The sequence below is a fragment of the Sinocyclocheilus grahami genome, unplaced genomic scaffold (genome assembly GCF_001515645.1).
Source record: "Sinocyclocheilus grahami isolate Dianchi unplaced genomic scaffold, SAMN03320097.WGS_v1.1 scaffold609.1, whole genome shotgun sequence".
NCBI lineage: Eukaryota > Metazoa > Chordata > Actinopteri > Cypriniformes > Cyprinidae > Sinocyclocheilus > Sinocyclocheilus grahami.
Genome location: NW_015505788.1, coordinates 772,366 through 791,764, shown reverse-complemented (window position 1 = coordinate 791,764; position 19,399 = coordinate 772,366). Strand labels below are relative to the sequence as shown.

General features: G+C 35.6%; 1 protein-coding gene across 3 annotated transcripts in view; it reads left to right on the top strand.

The window, feature by feature from the left end:
• The window catches only part of LOC107557589 (mucin-5AC), a 146,653-nt gene extending 129,158 nt beyond the window's left edge, over positions 1-17,495 (top strand). For 2 of the 3 annotated variants that reach the window (XM_016241068.1, XM_016241067.1), the window contains exon 4: positions 8,038-9,125. In XM_016241068.1, the coding sequence (XP_016096554.1) occupies positions 8,038-8,218 (181 nt within the window). In that variant the 3' untranslated portion in view covers positions 8,219-9,125. Of the gene's footprint in view, positions 1-8,037; positions 9,126-16,995 lie in introns of those variants that run through there. The other variant, XR_001605411.1, reaches the window with a different exon arrangement.
• The last annotated feature ends 1,904 nt before the right edge of the window (positions 17,496-19,399 follow it).

The window sequence follows — 19,399 nt, the reverse complement described above, 5'->3', positions numbered from 1 at the left end:
ACTTTACTTGGATTGCCTCAGTGGCCGTGTTCAGAATGGAATACAATAGGCTGCATACTGTACAGTATGTAGTAATTATATTACAATATTACGTGATATTGTAATATAATTGAGATACTATTAGAGTTTTTATTTATATTTTGAATTAGCTTTTATTTTTATATTTTCTTTGAATTTTAAAGTTTTAGTTTTTTTTTGTCTTTTTTATTGGTTTTAGTTTTTTTTGTTGTTAAATAATTGTGAAAATTACATTTAGTACATCAGGTTAAACTAAATAAAAATGAGAAATGTTGTATTGGCAATTGTAGCTGAAATAAAATAGTTTAAGTTTTCTTTTATATTATTATATTATTTAAGTTAATGTTTATTTTATTTCAAGAAATGCAAATGCTTATTTATTTATTTTAGTTAACTATAATAACCCCTGGTAGTATACTGCCTTTTATTTACTAAAAGTATGTGAAAAAAATGCAATACAATAAAATATCAGACAGTGTTGTTGCATTGTTGTCAAAAGAAATATGTTTAATGCAATCAATTTGATCATTTCAAAAATATTTTGTCTATATAATTTACAAAAATATATATTAGAATTTATTTATTAGTTTTTATGAATAATAATAATAACAATAATACATTTTAAAATATTTAACAATTTGTACATTTATTTTATTTAATAATATTTTGTTTTGTTACTAATATTATTTATTTTTTTGTTTTGTTTTGTTTCTGCAAATGAACAGCAATTTAAAAAAACCTATCAAAATGTGAAATGTTTTACATTTTAAAAATGTACTTTACATTTAGTAGGTCATTTGTGTATCCCATGCATACAGAAAATCGCAGTGTGCAAGCTGCTTATTGAATGAAGGTTTACATTTAAAAAAGGATCTAAATTAATTTTCATTCAAGTCAAAATATTATGCATCATCACTGAATCTTAAATGCACTAATTTATACCAACAAAATACCTACAAATACTTCTTTAAGGTAACAATTGCACTTTTTACAGTGTGTGCAACTGTGCCATTCTGAACATCTACATGGTTTTCATTTAGCTTTGGGTTACTTTCTGACGTTTGACATTTTTTACTGCATTTGATGTGTACTACACAAGTCAGTTCTGACACATGACGTCTGTATTTGACAGGCTGACATGATTGTGACATAATACTAAATGCACTTGTAATGTCTGTGCCAGGGAATTTAGACGTCAATCACTCCATACGACACCATCGGCTCATAAATATGCAGGGAAGTTATTTAACGCCCTTCAAGACTGCTAATGACTTTACAGGTTTCTATTCCATGGTTATAGAGATGCTTTTTTTCCCCAGAGGAGCTCTGAGCTTCTTCCACTGATGCTTACGATGCTCTAAATTAGGACAAATCTCGTTAATACTTTACCAAATTCAGCCCACCCATATTAGCCCTATCCTCCCCATGGGTACGACTCCAACCCACACAGAGGCACGTAATTTGTTGCATAGCTGAAAAAGACACACTCTTTTTAAAAAGCTTAAAATAGAGGTTCTGTATCTTACGCCGCACTTACAAGAGCGTTGCCGTATTCGGGCAAGATGGTGTGAATGAAAGACTTTAGTGAGGGAAAGGGGTAGAAGAAGTAATATCGAGTTCAGGCACTAGTCCATCCATTCTCAGGACCAGAAGCGAAATAATTAGGACTGCTGGGAGGGACAGAGCGCTACTCTCCTTCTCAGCAGGTCTTTTTTTCTGATATGATTTGTCTTGAAGGAGAAAATGCTGGAAGCACTATGCAGGGTTTGATTCTCTGGACCTGGAGCCTCATGCATAAAACTTCACTTTGTTTCCATGCATATCAAAAGTTTGTGCAGAAATGGGAGAATATATGCATATGGATGAAAAGTACTGATATCACTATCCAATAGGTTGAAAATTGTGATCTCCCAGGTTGCAAAAATATGTTACGAATGTTTTGCTAACGTTCCCTGTTAGTTATGAAAACATAATTTCTGATGTTGTCTGAACATTCATTGTCATTTTTTTAAAATTATTTAACATTTCATCATTTTGCAAATATTATGGCAATGTTACTGTTGACAGTTCTCTGCACATTCTGAAATGAGTCGTAACATTTACAAATTTTTAGATGAACATTCCACCAAAACATTTCTGAGAAAAAAAAAGACGTATAAATATTTTGAGAAAATTATTAAAGACCATATATCTTTGAACAACATTCTGTTAATGTTGCCGAAAAAAAAACATTTTGATAACATGCCCATTAAGTTATGATAATATTTCAGATTTTCTCTGAACATTCAAAATGTCCAGTTTTTTATTTTAGTTATTTTCTTTTTCTTGGTTATGCAAACATTAAGGAAACATTCCATTTTATAATTTTGCTAACATTGATGGAACAGGTTGAATGTTCTCTGAACATTCTGAAATTAGTAGAAACGTTTAAAAAATGTTAGACGAACATCCAACTAAAACATTTCTGAAAATAACAAAAAAAAAAACATTCCATGAATGATGTATAACTATTTTGAGAACATTATTAAAGACCAGATAACTTAACAACATTCTATTAATGTTACTGGAAGAATGTTCTACTTACATACCCATGAAGTTATGAAAATGTTATTTCTAAGGTTTTCTGGACATTCATAATGTCCTATTTTTTAAATGTTTTAAAACGGTTTGTACGAGCGCTAAGGGAACATGCCTTTTTATCATTCTGCAAACATTATGGGAACATTACTGTTGAATGTTCTCTAAAACATTTCGCCAAAAAAAGTTCCATGAATGATGTATACATATATTGATAATATTATTATTAAAGACTTTGAACGACGTACCCATTAAGTTATGAAAATGTTATTTCTGATGTTCTTAGAACATTCAAAACATTCCGTTTTTTTAAACATTTTAAAATGAACGTGTCATGAACGTTTGATTTTGTCATTTTGCAAACATTATGCGAGTGTTACTTTTGAATGTTCTCTGAATTTTATGAAATGATTAGTAAGATTTAAAAAGATGTGAGATGGACGTCCAACTAAAACATAAAAAAAAAGTTCCATGAAGGATGTATAAATAATATTTTGTGCTGATATTTTGAGTACATTATAGACTAGATAGCTTGCGTTACTGGACAAAGGTTTGTTCATAACTTTGAGAGAACCTTACCAGACCATTTTGTGAACATTCCCTGTTAGCTGGAATTTTTCTGGGGCCTTGTTTTAAAGGTGGGGTAAGTGATTTTTCAAAAACGCTTTAGAAAACTGATTCGGGGCGACTAGCAAAACAAACTTGTAGCCAATCAGCAGTAAGGGGCGTGTCTACTCATGATGTGGAGGAGAGAGTGTTCAGTGCACAGGACGGACATTAGCCGAGTCGAGCGATAGAAAGATAGAGATGGCGGATAAAAAACAAAAGAGGAAAACGTCTGCAGAACAAAAGAAGGCTTAAGGCAAGTACGTATGTGTGGGGCGAAGCTATCAAAATAGGGGCGAGACCCTTTTGGGGTAGGGGCGTGTTTGTTTTGGTGATTTCAAATGTCAACATTGGCTACCAGAAATTACTTACCCCACCTTTAAAACACTGATAATTCATTGCACAACTGTGAAAGAAACACATTCATGAAGAACCCAGTTTCTCAATATGAAATAAAGTAACTAGTTTATTTATAGAAAATAAAGTGCTATTTATTTGCATATGACAGACAGACATAAACCATTTCACTACCACAATTAAGAAAGATGAACTGTGCATTCTATAAATCTCCTTAAATTCAAACTAGTCTCACTGAAACAAAACGCAGCACAAGTTAAAACACAATTAATCAAAAACAAACTCATGATTACAGCTCCTATTAAAAGTGTTGATTAGATCTACTCCTGTTTCTATTTATTTATTTATTTTATTGGAACCAATCACAGATGTGTCTGTTGTGCTCATGCATACAATACTGAATCGCAGGTGTTTAAATCGGTCTTAAAGTCTATCAAAACGAGTACTAATCAGCGAGTTTTAAGCTGTTTTCTGTTCATGAGTGCTGAAGCAACATCACCTGAGACTCAAAACAAAGCTTTAAAATGAAAGTGGAGAGCATTGTTGGGTTTTTGGAATTGTTCTGGATGGCATGATTGGATAAAATATTACAAAATATACACTGAACAAAATTATAAACGCAACACTTTTGTTTTTGCCCCCATTTTTCATGAGCTGAACTCAAAGATCTAAGACTTTTTCTATGTACACAAAATGGCTATTTCTCTCAAATATTGTTCACAAATCTGTCTAAATCTGTGTTAGTGAGCACTTCTCCTTTGTCGAGATAATCCATCCACCTCACAGGTGTGGCATATCAAGATGCTGATTAGACAGCATGTTAATTGCACAGGTGTGCCTTAGGCTGGCCACAATAAAAGGCCACTCTAAAATGTGCAGTGTTTTGTTCAGTGTAAGTAGTACAATCATCAAGCTTCCACTGTATTCAGCAGTACTTGTTTCTGTCGTTCTCTTGCTCTGTCACATTGCTGTAAACATCCCATTTCTGAGTGGTACCCAAGTTACCTTTCACTAAAAAATTGAGGACCAAATTCATTCCATCCACATGGTGAAATGAAAGTGCTCTCTGTGCATGAAAGCAAACTCATGCAGTCGATTTCATTAGTAAAACCAGCGACAACTGTAACTGTAGAATTGCCTTTTGAATATGACAGATTAATTTTGAGCTTTTTGAAGTGTCCCTAACCAAGAAACTCCTGATGGCATGTCAACAGGACAGCTAGAATTTTTATCATCATTTGGAACCAATCAAATAAGAATATTTTAAGAATGACATAAGACTGGAAAAAACGTATTCTTTTGAATATTGGGTATCATTTCTTTGCAATCATACAAAACAAAATGGCGTGTGAAATATTCAAATTATTTCAAAATTTAATTGAAAAAAAGGTAGAAACAGTTTTCACTCAGAAATTGCAAGTAAAGTTTACAATTAATTACCGGCCTCGGCAGAGTAACACAATTAACATGAACTTTTGAAGCAGAAAAACTGAAATTGAATTTTCTTTTAAAATATACTACAATAATTTTATTTACAACTTCAAAAGATATTTTTGCAGTGCAATATGATTTTGTATTTTATCAAATTCATACACTGAAAAAAAGTTGGTGTTGAAAAAATTTTCTTCTCAGAAATTTCTTGTAAATTTAACAATTACAAGAAACACCAAATGACACATTGAATTAAATGTGAAATTTTGAAGTATAAAAACTGAAATCGATTTTTCTTGTAAAACATACTCCAGCAAACTCATGCAGTCGATTTCATTAGTAAAACCAGCGACAACTGTAACTGTAGAATTGCCTTTTGAATATGACAGATTAATTTTGAGCTTTTTGAAGTGTCCCTAACCAAGAAACTCCTGATGGCATGTCAACAGGACAGCTAGAATTTTTATCATCATTTGGAACCAATCAAATAAGAATATTTTAAGAATGACATAAGACTGGAAAAAATGTATTCTTTTGAATATTGGGTATCATTTCTTTGCAATCATACAAAACAAAATGGCGTGTGAAATATTCAAATTATATTTTCAAAATTTAATTGAAAAAAAGGTAGAAACAGTTTTCACTCAGAAATTGCAAGTAAAGTTTACAATTAATTATAAAGAAATAGCAAGTAACACAATTAACATGAACTTTTGAAGCAGAAAAACTGAAATTGAATTTTCTTTTAAAATATACTACAATAATTTTATTTACAACTTCAAAAGATATTTTTGCAGTGCAATATGATTTTGTATTTTATCAAATTCATACACTGAAAAAAAGTTGGTGTTGAAAAAATTTTCTTCTCAGAAATTTCTTGTAAATTTAACAATTACAAGAAACACCAAATGACACATTGAATTAAATGTGAAATTTTGAAGTATAAAAACTGAAATCGATTTTTCTTGTAAAACATACTCCAATAATCTTCAAAGTTTTATCTACAACTTAAAAAAAAACGGTGTTGAAACAATTTTCACTTCGAAATTTCTAGTAAATTTAACAAACAATTACAAGGAATGGCACGTAGCACTGAATTAAATGTGAATCTTTTAATTTGTACAGTGCGATATGAATTATTTAGCATTTCCTTTGACTAGTGATTATCTTCATTTTACTAATTTGTCACTTAAACTGCTAAACCAAAAGAGTGTGCAAACATTCTGAATTCACATTTGTTTCTTATAAATCCTGATGTGTGTGCGTTTTGGGTAAGCACAGCATCTACACGCAGCCTTTGGTCTTTAAGCCGATGCAGAGAGACTGATTGCAAGGTAAGAGGTTGGTAGAGGGATTTTTTGAAGAGGTTTAAGAGTGGTATTGTTACGGAAAGCACATAGTGTTCCCTGTCTGTCTGACATCGGCGTTCTCGAGGGAATATCATAGGCGAAGTGTGTGAGTGCATTGAGACAGGAACTAAGGTAGCACTCGATGAAGGTAATTCTCTCTCTCTGCAATAAATTGAGAGCATATAAATATATATAAGAGGAACAATGATCTCATTAGTCGCAATTAGCATGAAGAGTTATGGCCGTGTTGTTCAGCAGCACTCCATCCGTACTCTGGGAAAGCTGCTTCGTGTCCACATCAGCGTTTACCAGCTATCTGGGCCAGTGCATCATCAGCAACAATCCCAGCTGTCAGCTCTGAGCTGCCGACAAAATGTCAACACCAAACCTTCATATGCATTTATATGCGCCTTTATTTTTCCGCAGGCTGTAGCTATTTTGATGTCTTCTGTTGAGGACTTTTCCCCCTACATTTCTAAAGGAATAGGCTAGTTCACACACACACACACACACACAAAACAATTCTGTGATCATATACCTTTGTGCTGTAAATCACTTTCTTTACAATCACATTAGCATCATTTTCAACATTTTTGTGGACAGAAGTTTACAGCATTTCACCAGTGTTCCACGAAAATTAAAAAGCTTGAGGGTTTGAAAGTGAAGAATTTAAGAGATAAATATTTAAATTGTAAGTTGTAATGTTAGTTGGTTCATATAAAGAGTGAACCCAAGTGTGAGCATCCTTAAAACTAACTTTTTTCAAGGCCACAGAAGCATGGCAGTGGGTTTGCATTTCGTCACGCATTCTTGAAAGACAAAAAATATTCGATAATTGATCAGTTTACATGTCATTTGAAAATATAATGTGTGTGTGTCTGATTTTAAAATGCATTCAATTAAAATAAAACAATAAGATATTAGATAATTGATCGGTTAACTTGCATGCCATGTGACCATTAACTGACATCAGAGAACAATGGACATGCAAATGTGTCGTTAAATTATTGAAATATTAACTTAAAATCTCAGGGGGTATTTGCATGTAAATATTTCACATCTAAGAGTTTCAGTCAACAAAAAAGTTTGGGAGCCCTTGTCTAAGGGCCATATTTACTAACAGCTTGCGCCAGCACAAACCCCCCTTTGGTATTGAAAAACTACTAGGATTTACTAAAGAAAAAAAAAAGGTGTGAACAGTAATTTTTGCATTTATAGAAGTTTTCCTTTCAGATGCAAAATTCATGGGGGGGGGGAGTATTTAAATGAATCATGCAGCATGATTTACAAAGGTTTGCACTAGTCAATTAACTGGTATTTGCGCCACTATTTACCGCCCAAAAAAGCATGTCTTAAACCAGACGCTAATTTGCGCTGCTCTTGGTAGATTGCATTGGTCGTTATGAAAATGATCTGGCTGTGTCTGTTTTATTTAATGTGGGTTTGGTCAGTAAATCAGCCCTGGAACTTTCCACTCCCATCTGCGCTTTTATGGGATTGTACTCTCATGCTAATTTGCCCTGTTTAGTAAATTTGGCCCTTTGGTAGTAAAATCCTTAACCCGAGAACAAAAATTCTAATGTTCAAAGCCAACATCAGATTTTAATCCGCATTCTTTCAATGCATTCTCAAAGCACGTCACTGTATGATGCATTTTTTTTTTGCCTCAATAATAGCTGTAAGCATCTCTCTCTTTCAGTGTGGAGCATGACTTCCGGCTTCAGGAGGGTCAGGTGACGCGAGTGTGGAAGGTCCCGGAGCAGCAGGAGTCAGAGCAGAGCTCTCCTCAGCTGGTCTTTCCTCCTCCGCGCCAGCAGGACTCTCCACAGGCCCTCCAGACGGTCAAGAAGAGCCGCAGGAAGTGCTTCTGGTTCCTGTGAACTCTTTGATAGCAGGACGTGACATCATTAGTCAACAAAGACGGTTCTCCAACCACCTTTAAGCCTCTTCTCTTCCGGTCCTCTGGTTTAACTTGTTTAGAGGCATCAATCATCCGCTTGACGAGGAGCCTTTGTTTATTGTCTTTTTGAAAAACATCTTCTGTAATTTTCACACAAGGCGAATAAAGATTAATGGACGCCTGTTCGAGTTGATATTTCAGATTTATAGTCCATGGAAAGAATTTAAAATGTCCTTCCGTCTCAAAAATGTGTTTTGAATAATAATTCACCCAAAATCAAAATTCTGTCATTATGTCCTATTTTCATTGATCTGTTCCTTGAAAGTGCCGTGAGTGATTTCTTATGGAATTACAAGTTGAGTGTTTGTGATTGTTGACCAATCAGGAAAGCTCTCGAGCTGTCAATAATTTTGAGTGTTTATTTTTGTCGTTGGACTGCATCTATTTATTCTGCATTTATTTTCCAGATTTATAGCTCATGGTGATCATTTATGTCTCAAAAACTGAGAACGGAGGGGGAGAAGGGGCTTTTTGTTGGTTCATGTACCTTTTGAGCCAATACTTACTACCTGAAAAGGGATGAACTTCACAGCAGACAGTGATTGATGCACAGTGACAGCAGGAGACGGGACGTTAAGGACACATTAAAGAGAGAGAGATGAAAGAGGAATTACAGGTAAGAAATGGAAGCAAGATTACGATTCATCATTTTGGAACAATGAGGGTCAAAACACCAGCTTTTATACTATGAAAACCTTTCAATTAATCAATTATTCCACATGCTTAACGCTTTTATGTAGATCTAATAACTACACACGTGCGGCGATATTTAAGGAAGAGAAATTGGGGAGAAATTGAATTTAAGGAGTGTCATTTCATTCTTTGTGAATGCTTAATTTCAGAATCCATTAAAAGCTCTATAAAATATTTTACTACACAAAAAATTGGTGCTGTTTATTTGTCTTTTGATCATAGAGTGTTCAATCACAGATGGATGCTTTCATTATTTTGCAGTTGCAAAACAGTTTGAGGTGAGGAATTTTACATACTGAAGGTGTGGAATAAAACGAACCGTAAATAATCATATTTGTTGTGTTTATTTAGCTTATGAAGTTTATATTCATGAATACCTACAAGATAAAATATTTTATTTCGTGCCTGTAAACAGATCCACTCAGCTCTCCAGAGTCGTGATCTGTATTTCTGTTAACCCAGATAATTTTTTTCAAGATTTTTTTTTCTTTTGAAGTTACATAAATGTTAGGACAAAACTCTCAAAGTAAAAAAAACCTCAAAGTAATGTTTATGGAATGATCTTATAACTTGATTAATATTTGATATACCTTCTCATAACGTTGAGAGAAAACATTGAGATCGACATTCTCAAAACGTCCTTGTGATGTTATTTGCACTTGAACGTTCTAAGAAATATTATTGCAACCTTTAAATAACAATATAATCACAACAAAAAACTGGACATTTTAACATTCTTAGAATATAAAAAAAAACCTTCAAATAACATTACATTTTGGGAAAACTAAAATTAGTAAGAAACATCTTTTCAATTAAATAAAGTTATAATCACAGCAAGAAAACCGGATGTTCCCACAACATTTTAATAACCTAAATAAATAATCTTTGTAAAGCTTTCTCTCTTATATGTAGCTTTTGAAAAGTCCAGTGAATTGATTTGTTCAGACGATTCTTGTAAATTAACAGCTTTCAAAAAGATTCACTGATTTGAGTCACGGAGTAGCAGGTCTGTTTTGATTGTCTCAATTTATTGAAATGATATTACAGTTTTTGTTGTTTTATTTAGTATAAATGTAACTGTTAAAGTTTGATGTTGTCACCGTATTTGGTTTCATTCATTCAAAACCCCTCACTGATATAATTATAAATAATATTGCCCTCTTAAGCAGCTTCAATGCAAGAAGATTTGTAATTAGCTTGTAGAGTATATACTTTTTCAAAAGAGCTGTTCTTTAACTCATTTATATGAGCAGTTTATGGCTCGAGAAGCTAGTTTTAAAGTAGCTGGGAACCGCAGATCTGCATCCAGTGCCGCAGGCATTACTATTAGACCCATTGAGGCAAATATTGTCTCATAAAAGCTAAAGAAATGGGTACACTTCAAATTAAACAAATGTAATAAAATGACATTTAAAAGCAGCCACAGAAACTTTTTCGTCTTTGAAGATGTTAAGCTCTGTACTTCAAAAAGCAGTTCTTGTGTTTGTCAGAGAAGCTCTGTGGTGGAACACAGGTGAGCGCAGCCAACTTCACTCATCCACTCCAGCTAGATTCAGTTCAATGCTGGCCTGAGGCTGACGAAGACACTTCCACTGAACTCTATATGCTGGTGAGATCTGCTGGTAGTTTTGAGTGGAAATGTTTTTGTCATGTATCAAGCTAAAACATCTCACAGAGTTCGTCCTCTGGCTGTAGATCTCTTGGCTCAAATAAATGCAGTACAAGATTCCTTCACTCTTTCTGTCCCGATAATCTGATGACCTATAATTAATGAGTGTGAAACTTCAGTAATGTGTCAGTGGTTATTGGTCTAAATCCTGACCTCAGAACAGTGGAAAAAGATTAGCCAGCATCATTCCTACTAGGACATTTTCAAGTCTGCATCATATATGTCCTAATATGTGACCCTGGACCACAAAACCAATCTAAACTGTCAATCATGACTGGCATCATATGAAAGCTGAATAAATAAGCTTTCCATAGGACAATATTTGGCCGAGATACAACTATTTGAAAATCTGGAATCTGAGGGTGCAAAAAAATCAAAATATTGAGAAAATCGCCTTTAAAGTTGTCCAAATTAAGTCCTTAGCCATGCATATTACTAATCAAAAATGAAGTTTTGATATATTTACAGTAGGAAATTTACAAAATATCTTCATGGAACATGATCTTTACTTAATATCCTAATGATTTTTGGCATAAAATTCGATAAAAAATCGATAATTTTGACCCATACAATGTTTTTTTGGCTATTGCTACAAATTTACCCGTGCAACTTATGACTGGTTTTGTGGTTCATGGTCACATATGTTGCGTAAGGAAAAAAAAAAAAAACGGAGTTATCATCATATTACAAGTTGAACAAATGAACAACAGCACAGTAAGTATTTGGTTAATTCTTTGACAGTTTTAGTTGGTTTGTGAAACTCTCAAACATCCATTCTGCATCAAAATACAGAAATCAGAGTGATGATATTGTATAATCATCGTGGCTTGGGTTTGTCTTTTGCATATAAAGTATTGTATAGACCTCTCTTTGCCCAACAACACACTAAGTTTTTATTCAATGCCAGTGAATGATTATCAAACAGAATGGATGATCCGACCACTAATAAAGAGCAAAGCAGGCGGTGTAAGATATTTTGTCACAGGCTGTCAGACCTTTGCATAGACATCTAAAAAAATCTGCAATAAAAGCTGGAATAGATTTTTTGCATTTCCATTAAAATTCACTTGAGTCCAATCTCTGGCATTATAAAAGCCAAGAATCTGAAATAATCCTGCATATTTTAAAGAGGAATATAAAACCTTGTAGGGAGGCATTTTCAAGTGCATACTATACACCTCAAAAAATTATGTCTACTGCTTGTTTAATTAAAATGAGATAATGTGACTCTAGCATTTTGACAGTTTGTGTGATTTCTGCTCTGGAGCAAAACACGCAGAGTCAGCTCTTTAGGGAGCCGACTGCCCGCACTGCGAGCGTTTTGTTACTGCCTTGCTTCGCTCTCAGAAGGCTCTCTTTGAGGAGGGAGCCTTCACTAGCGTTTCCCGTGGTGAAACATTGGTTCTTGGCTCAGGGCTCGGTGCTGGGAGCTCCTTGTCGCCGCGTAATGCTAGCGACGGACGCATCCCTCACCAGTTAAGGACCGGTCATGAGTGGCCGCTCAGCTCGCAGTCTGGGGAGTGGCTGCCATCTCACTTCAACTGCCTGGAGATGCTGGCCGTGTTTCTAGCGTTGAAACACTTTCTCCCAGACCTAAGAGGTCACCCAGACCTAAGAGGTGCACACTGACGACACAGCAGCGATCTCTTATATTAACCACCAGGGAGGTCTGCGTTCGTGCCCCCTTTACAGGCAGGCGCACCATATCCTTGTGTGGTCCCAGGGCAAACTCCTCTCACTGAGAGCAGTTCACATTCCTGGGCTTCTCATTATGGGAGCAGACATCCTGTCGAGGCAGGGGCCGAGGCCCGTGGTACGAAAAGTTTTTAGCCAGGCTCAGGTGGACCTGATTGCGACTAGAGACATCGCACTGTTCCCTCTGGTACTCTCTGACTTATCCAGCTCCACGGGGGCTGGATGCCATGGTACAGACATGGCCGAGGCCCGTGGTACGAAAAGTTTTTAGCCAGGCTCAGGTGGACCTGATTGCGACTAGAGACATCGCACTGTTCCCTCTGGTACTCTCTGACTTATCCAGCTCCACGGGGGCTGGATGCCATGGTACAGACATGGCCGAGGCTTCGTCTGTACGCCTTTCCCCCGATCGCTCTGCTCCCGGAATTTCTGGAGAGAGTGTGCCGGAACGAGGTCCGTCTGCTGTAGCCCCATTCTGGCCGGGCCGAGTATGGTTCTCAGACCTAATTTCCCTTCTCGACGGCTCTCCATGGGGGATTCCCATCAGGAGGGACCTCCTTTCACAGGCGGAGGGCACGATATTCCACCCCCGCCCGGAGCTGTGGAAGTTATGGGTGTGGCCCCTGAGGGGGCACAACTCATAACTTCCGGTCTCTCAAACGAGGTTGTTGAGACCATCCACCAATCCAGAGCTCCCTCAATGAGGAAACTGTACACCTTGAAGTGGAAACTTTTCACTTCTTGTTACGGCAACCGCCAGCTCGAACCAATTAACTGCCCAGTTGGTACAATACTGGAGTTTCTGCAGGCCCGTTTCTCCGCAGGGTTGACCCACTCCACCCTGAAAGTCTATGTGGCAGTCATTGCGGCCTACCACGCCCCTCTCAGTTGCCAGTCAGTGGGCAGACACCCCCTAGTTATACATTTCCTCCGCGGTGCGCTGAGGCTGAGGCCTCCGGCCAGAGAAACTTATGCTAAGCGGTGGATCAGGATGCTATTCAATAGCCTCGAGTCCTCTGATCTCCCCTCTCCGTTGGGGGTCAAGACTCACTCCTTCTGAATTTGGCCTTTGGGCAAGATGTCCCCGCCTACTTTGTCAGGTGCCTACCTGCTTTCTGCGCCCCTCCTGGCTCCGTTCTCTCGCTTTAGCTGAGCTCTTCCTCACTAGGCAGGGATTTGTAAGTCTGGCGGCGTGGGCATTCTCGTTCCCGTAGTGTTTCGACGCAGCTCGAGTCCTGAAGGGGAACGTCTTGGGTTACGCATTTAACCATGCTTTTTTTAATGTTTTAAAAACGCTTTTATTTGGTTATATGAATGTTAAGGGAACATTCATCCTTTTGCAAACATTGAACATTACTGTTAATGTTCTCTGAACATTCTAAAATGAGTAGTAACATTAAAAAAAAAGTTAGTTGAACATCCAACATTTAAGGAAAACATTTTCATGAATGATGTATAAATAACGTTTTTATGTTGACGTTTTGAGAACATTATTAAAGACCAGACGACTTTGAATTAACATTTTGTTAATTTTACTGGAAGAACCTTGAAAGTTGTGAGAGCGTTTCCTTGTTAACTGGGCAGTAGTTAACTTTAATCTTTAATCAGACTTCAAATCACGACAAAAACCAGGAGCAAGGAGAACCACTAAACAACATCAACGCAAGACAAGAGAAAAGGAGGAAAACACAGGGCTTATAAACACATGAAACGCAATCATGGAGAACAGAAACAGGTGAGGAGTAATCCAGGATAATTAATAGAACACAGCTGACACAAATGGAACTAAATACAACAGGAATCAAACCAAATAAGGACAACTAGGAACATACATGTGACAATTACCGATATTTGAGGGTGAATTATTTTAATAAGCAACTGACCCAGAAAACCTTAGCATCTGCATAGCAATTCCCTAACAACCTGCTAAAGATTTCTTTAACTCATTTGTGTAATATTGAATTTGACATCTCCTGAATTAAATGCCATGTTATAAGAAAGTTATTTGCCAAAATAACTATTTAACTACAGCCCTATACAAAGTCTCTGTAAACACAGCACTTTACAAAGTCACTGCGGCATCCTCTGTGAATGTGTTTAGCTAAAAAAAATGAGCTGTTTTTCCAAGGACGTACAATTATAAGAATGCTGACATTGAGTTTAGTCTGCACTTTTCGAGAATCAGTTGCTTTTTTGCTTAAACCTAATAAAGGACAAATGTAGAAAACGAAACATCAACGAAATTATGATTTGCACACAAACACTGTGTCATTCACCTTGATTTAGCCTTAACTAACACGACGATTAAAGAACAATTTGGTGATGCTTTTACCATGCAGCTTCAAATTGCAAAAATATGACTAATGGTGTATCATAAACATAAATAGCAATGAGAAAATATAATGGCTTATTCATTATAAAACACACTCAAGCATTTGAGGATCCATTTGAAAGTCTAAAAACCCCTTGAAGGTATTACATCTTTAACAGGGCCAATAGACAAAACATCATCAAAAATAGAGAGCTAATCAGGGTAACTAACATGAGGCTTGAAATAATGATATCTTCTGTACGCTTCATTCTGTCCCATTGAGTACTCATTAAAATTAAAATGAGAATATGAAACACTACAGCCACATTCATGTATCGCTGCAACAGTGATTAGCAGAAATGTGACAGAAATATAAATGCAATACAATCATTTAAAAACAAATCTTATTGAATAACTTTTAAAGGTAATATCAACAATAACAGAAATTTGTTAGGGCTGTAAATTGATTGCAAACATTTGCATTGCTTTAGAATGGCCACAGTTTTGTGGTGAAGTAAATACAACAGAAAATATTTAGCTTTTTTTTTTTACATTCAACCTTGAACATATTTGCACTTGAAAGTTTGAATTTACTTCAACTATTTTGTATCCAAACTTTATTATATACAAATGTTGAAATGTCATACTAGGACATAAAACCTAATGATAAGTAGAATTTAATGCATATTGTCTAAATTGTGAACAGCAAGGCCTAATAACATACATTTAGAAAGCACCCAGGCACACACAATGACTTTAATACTTGATACACAGAATGTGGTAATAGTAAAAATCAACGGCAATGTTTGCACACAAAAGAATAGAGGCATCAAAAAAAAAAAAGTTACCAAACACAGCAAGCTACCAAAAACAACAAAAGATTAGATTCGAATCACCTACACTGTAAAGTACAGTATTGTCTGTTTAAATGATTCTGCCTTTCCAGTGATTTACTTGCAAATTTTACTTCAAATAAACTTCAATGATATAAGGTTGTCATTTTACACCAGTGTACTGTACATGGTTAGAAACAAACTATAATTTTTAATAAATTAGTAGGCCAGACTAAAGAAATCTCACAATCTGATTTAAACATAACAGTCACATGCATAACCCGAGACATTTTCCCCCGACCTTGTTACAATTGTAATGTTTCTTGTAAAAAATGACTGACCTACAAAAACATTTCTTAAAAATGTCTTATTATTACCAAACGTTGTATTCAATCTTTTTACCATCCTGTTTTCTTTCAATTACATGCACCTCATGCACCTCAGTTTTTGAGTTAAAATAACATTATTTTTGAATTATTTTAGCAATGTTCACTCATAAACTGAGGAGCATAAGCTCAGATCAGTGAGGCCTATGATATCAAGCGTAGCATTAGTTCTGGCAGGTCACGTTAGTCAAGCTCGCATCAGCTGACTCTCAGCTGATCCCATCAACCTATGGTACGACACCTATCTAAGCACTCATATATAAGGTCCCTCAGTATTATCAGCAGTTTTCGCATTGCTCAATAGCTAATTACCCTGCTCCATCCCCAGCTCCTCCTCTGTCAGTCGGGATTCAGCCTTCTGATTCTCCTTGAATCAGACTAATTCTAAAATGTGTACATAACATTATTGATCTTATCTGCAATACATTTATGTTGGTTCTGTTCTGTTTACCCTGGGGGGGGTTATCACTGCTCTCCCTGCTCTCATCCATGCTAGGCTGCATGGATGCGCAGGGAGTTCTTGCCCAGAACGGAACCATACCGCCAATCCAAACGGTATGCTAATTGTCAATCATCTTTGACGATAGTGGTCCTGACAGAACAATCAGTTCCAAGAACAAATACAAAACCTTGACAAAAAGATTGAATCGAAGATTTGGTGATAATACATCATAATTATTTACAAGCACCTTTTTAAAATGTGGGCCATTTTTGACCAGGAATATCAAATTAGCTAAAGGATTTTCAGCACAGAACAAGGGTTAAACATATCACCAATACAATTTGGAGCAGTGAATTCACACCTGATATTTGTGATAAAAAAGCATTTTATTTCTTCCAGACAAGGGAAATTCAATGCTATAGGAGAAATATAGTGTTTATGCATAGCAACAAGCCATTGTCATAAGTTGTTCTTGGTCAAAATAAGATGCGATGTGAACGTTGACTGTCAAAAGTCTGGTTATAAGAGACAAATCCAAAGGTAAAGTCATTTGAAACAGGTTGTCAGTACCTCTTCCCTCTCGCTGTCAATCAGCTGCACATCCGTGCTGTCATGCCTGATGCCCTGCTGTCATAAAAATCTCATGAATGTCTGTTTGCTTGTTCCAGATCCAGCACTAGTCATTTCGAATAGGTTCAAAGCCATCTCGTCTGAAGTGTGAGTCACAAAGAGAAACTCAGCGGGCATGTAAAATGTGCTCTTCAATATGCATTCAAAAGGAAAGACAGATAGTCTGACACCAGTTCGACACAAAGTCCAGAGAAAAGGACCAAAATACAGCAGTGGATTTGCTGGATGATCTAGCAAGCCCTGAGGCGAGTTTCAGCTACAACTTCTGTTTCCTGCTGTGGAAGGAGAAAAATTGCCCTGAGCTTCCCTGGAAATCACACAGAGAACCAAAACCAAAGCTGAACAGCTGGGGAAAAGCTACTGTCCCCGAACACACTTGAAGGATCCAACGGATCAATGAATCAAAGAGACCAATTGGGGCCAAACTAAGAGGCGAGTTAGTCACTGTATCTTTACAAACAATCAAGAATTCTGTTTGAACAGAGAAAATGTTGCCTTAAAATGCTTGTTTGTTGTATTGCATCGTCATTTTGATTAATACCAGGCACTGAAGGTCACGTTGTGACTAAAACGTTTGTTATTCCTCCGTAAATTTGCAGTTTTTATAGACATTTGCTCTTAAAGTGGTCTTTTTTCACCTTTGTTGCAACTTTTTGGATTATTGTGGCTTACGCATCTAGACTTTTTTAGATGCTGTGACTTTTTGATGATTTCTTAATTTTTTGCATAACAAGGAGCCCAATGTAGAGGAGAAGTATGAATTACTGTGATTTATGTGCTACAATCTGTTGAAATTCATCCCACACAACTCAAATGATCTTTTGCCGCCCCCAAACACAATGAGCCAAACGTCAACTCAATTACTTTTTAAACAAAATGCTATGGTTTGTGTGATATACTATATATGGTACTGATGTGACATGAAAATCTATAATAAACTGATCAAAAATCACAGTAAAATTTGCATGAATGTATTATATGAAATATTCATAATATTATATCCTTTTCATTTGTTGCATTGTCTGCTATACATCAATGGATTCAGCACTTGCACATATGGATGGATTCATGGATTTCCACTAAGTCACTATTACTAATACTATTTGCATTCATTTATTATACAATTTATTCATTATATTCTATAATTTTAATTTGTTGCATTGCATGCTATAGCTCAGCACTTAAACTTTGCACAGATTCACTGTTACATTCCTGTTCATTCTCATTGTGAAGTTTGTGCAATTCACCTATGGCAAAAATAAAATGATCACTAATAACAGTAAAATTGCATTAATGTATTATTATTATTTGTTGCATTGCATGCTATAGTTTACTGGATTCAGCACTTTGGATTCAGATTCAAGGTTGCAACCCTGTTTCTTCCCACTATGAAGTTTGTGCAAGTCACTTATGACCAAAAAAATAATAATTGATCAATAACTACTGTAAAATTTGCATTAATTTGTTGCATTGCATGCTATACAGCTCAATGCACTTCAAACTTTGCATAGATTCAAATTGATATCCCTCATTCCCATTGGTAAATGAGTGCAATTCACCTATGGCAAAAATAAAGTGATCAATAATAACAGTAAAATTTGCATTATCGTATTATGTTATATATTCATAATATTCTAATTTTTTTTTTTTGGCATTGCATGCTATAGCTCAATGGATTGGGCACATACAACAAGTTACTTATGATAAAAAAAAGCATCAATAATTACAGTAAAATTTGCATTCATTTATTATACTATATATACTGTATATATATGTGTGTGTGTGTGTGTGTGTACAAAATCAGTCATAAGGGTCAATTTTTTGAAAGTGAGATTTATACACCAAGCTGAATAAATAATAAGCTTTCCATTGATGCATGGTTTGTTAGGATAGGACAATATTTGGCTGAGATACAACTATTTGAAAATCTGGAATCTGAGGGTGCAAAAAAAATCTAAATATTGAGAAAATCGCCTTTAAAGTTGTCCAAATGAAGTTCTTAGCAATGCATATTACTAATCAAAAATTAAGTTTTAATATATTTACAGTAGGAAATTTACAAAATATCTTCATGGAACATGATCTTTACTTAATATCCTAATGATTTTTGGCATAAAAGAAAAATCAATAATTTTGACCCATACAATGTATTTTTGGCTATTGCTACAAATATACCCCAGCGACTTAAGACTGGTTCTGTGGTCCAGAGTCACATATACTGTATATATTTATGATATTTTCTGTTTTTAATTAGTTGCCTTGGATGCTAGAGCTTAACGCATCCAGCATTTGCACTTATGCACATATTCACTGTTGCAACTCAAGCCATTTCACAAGTTTGTGCAAATGACTCATGTCAAAATGACAATATAGACAGGTAAAAGGAAACGTATTACGAATTTAATAACCTTACAACGACAATTTCTCATTTGTTATCACTGA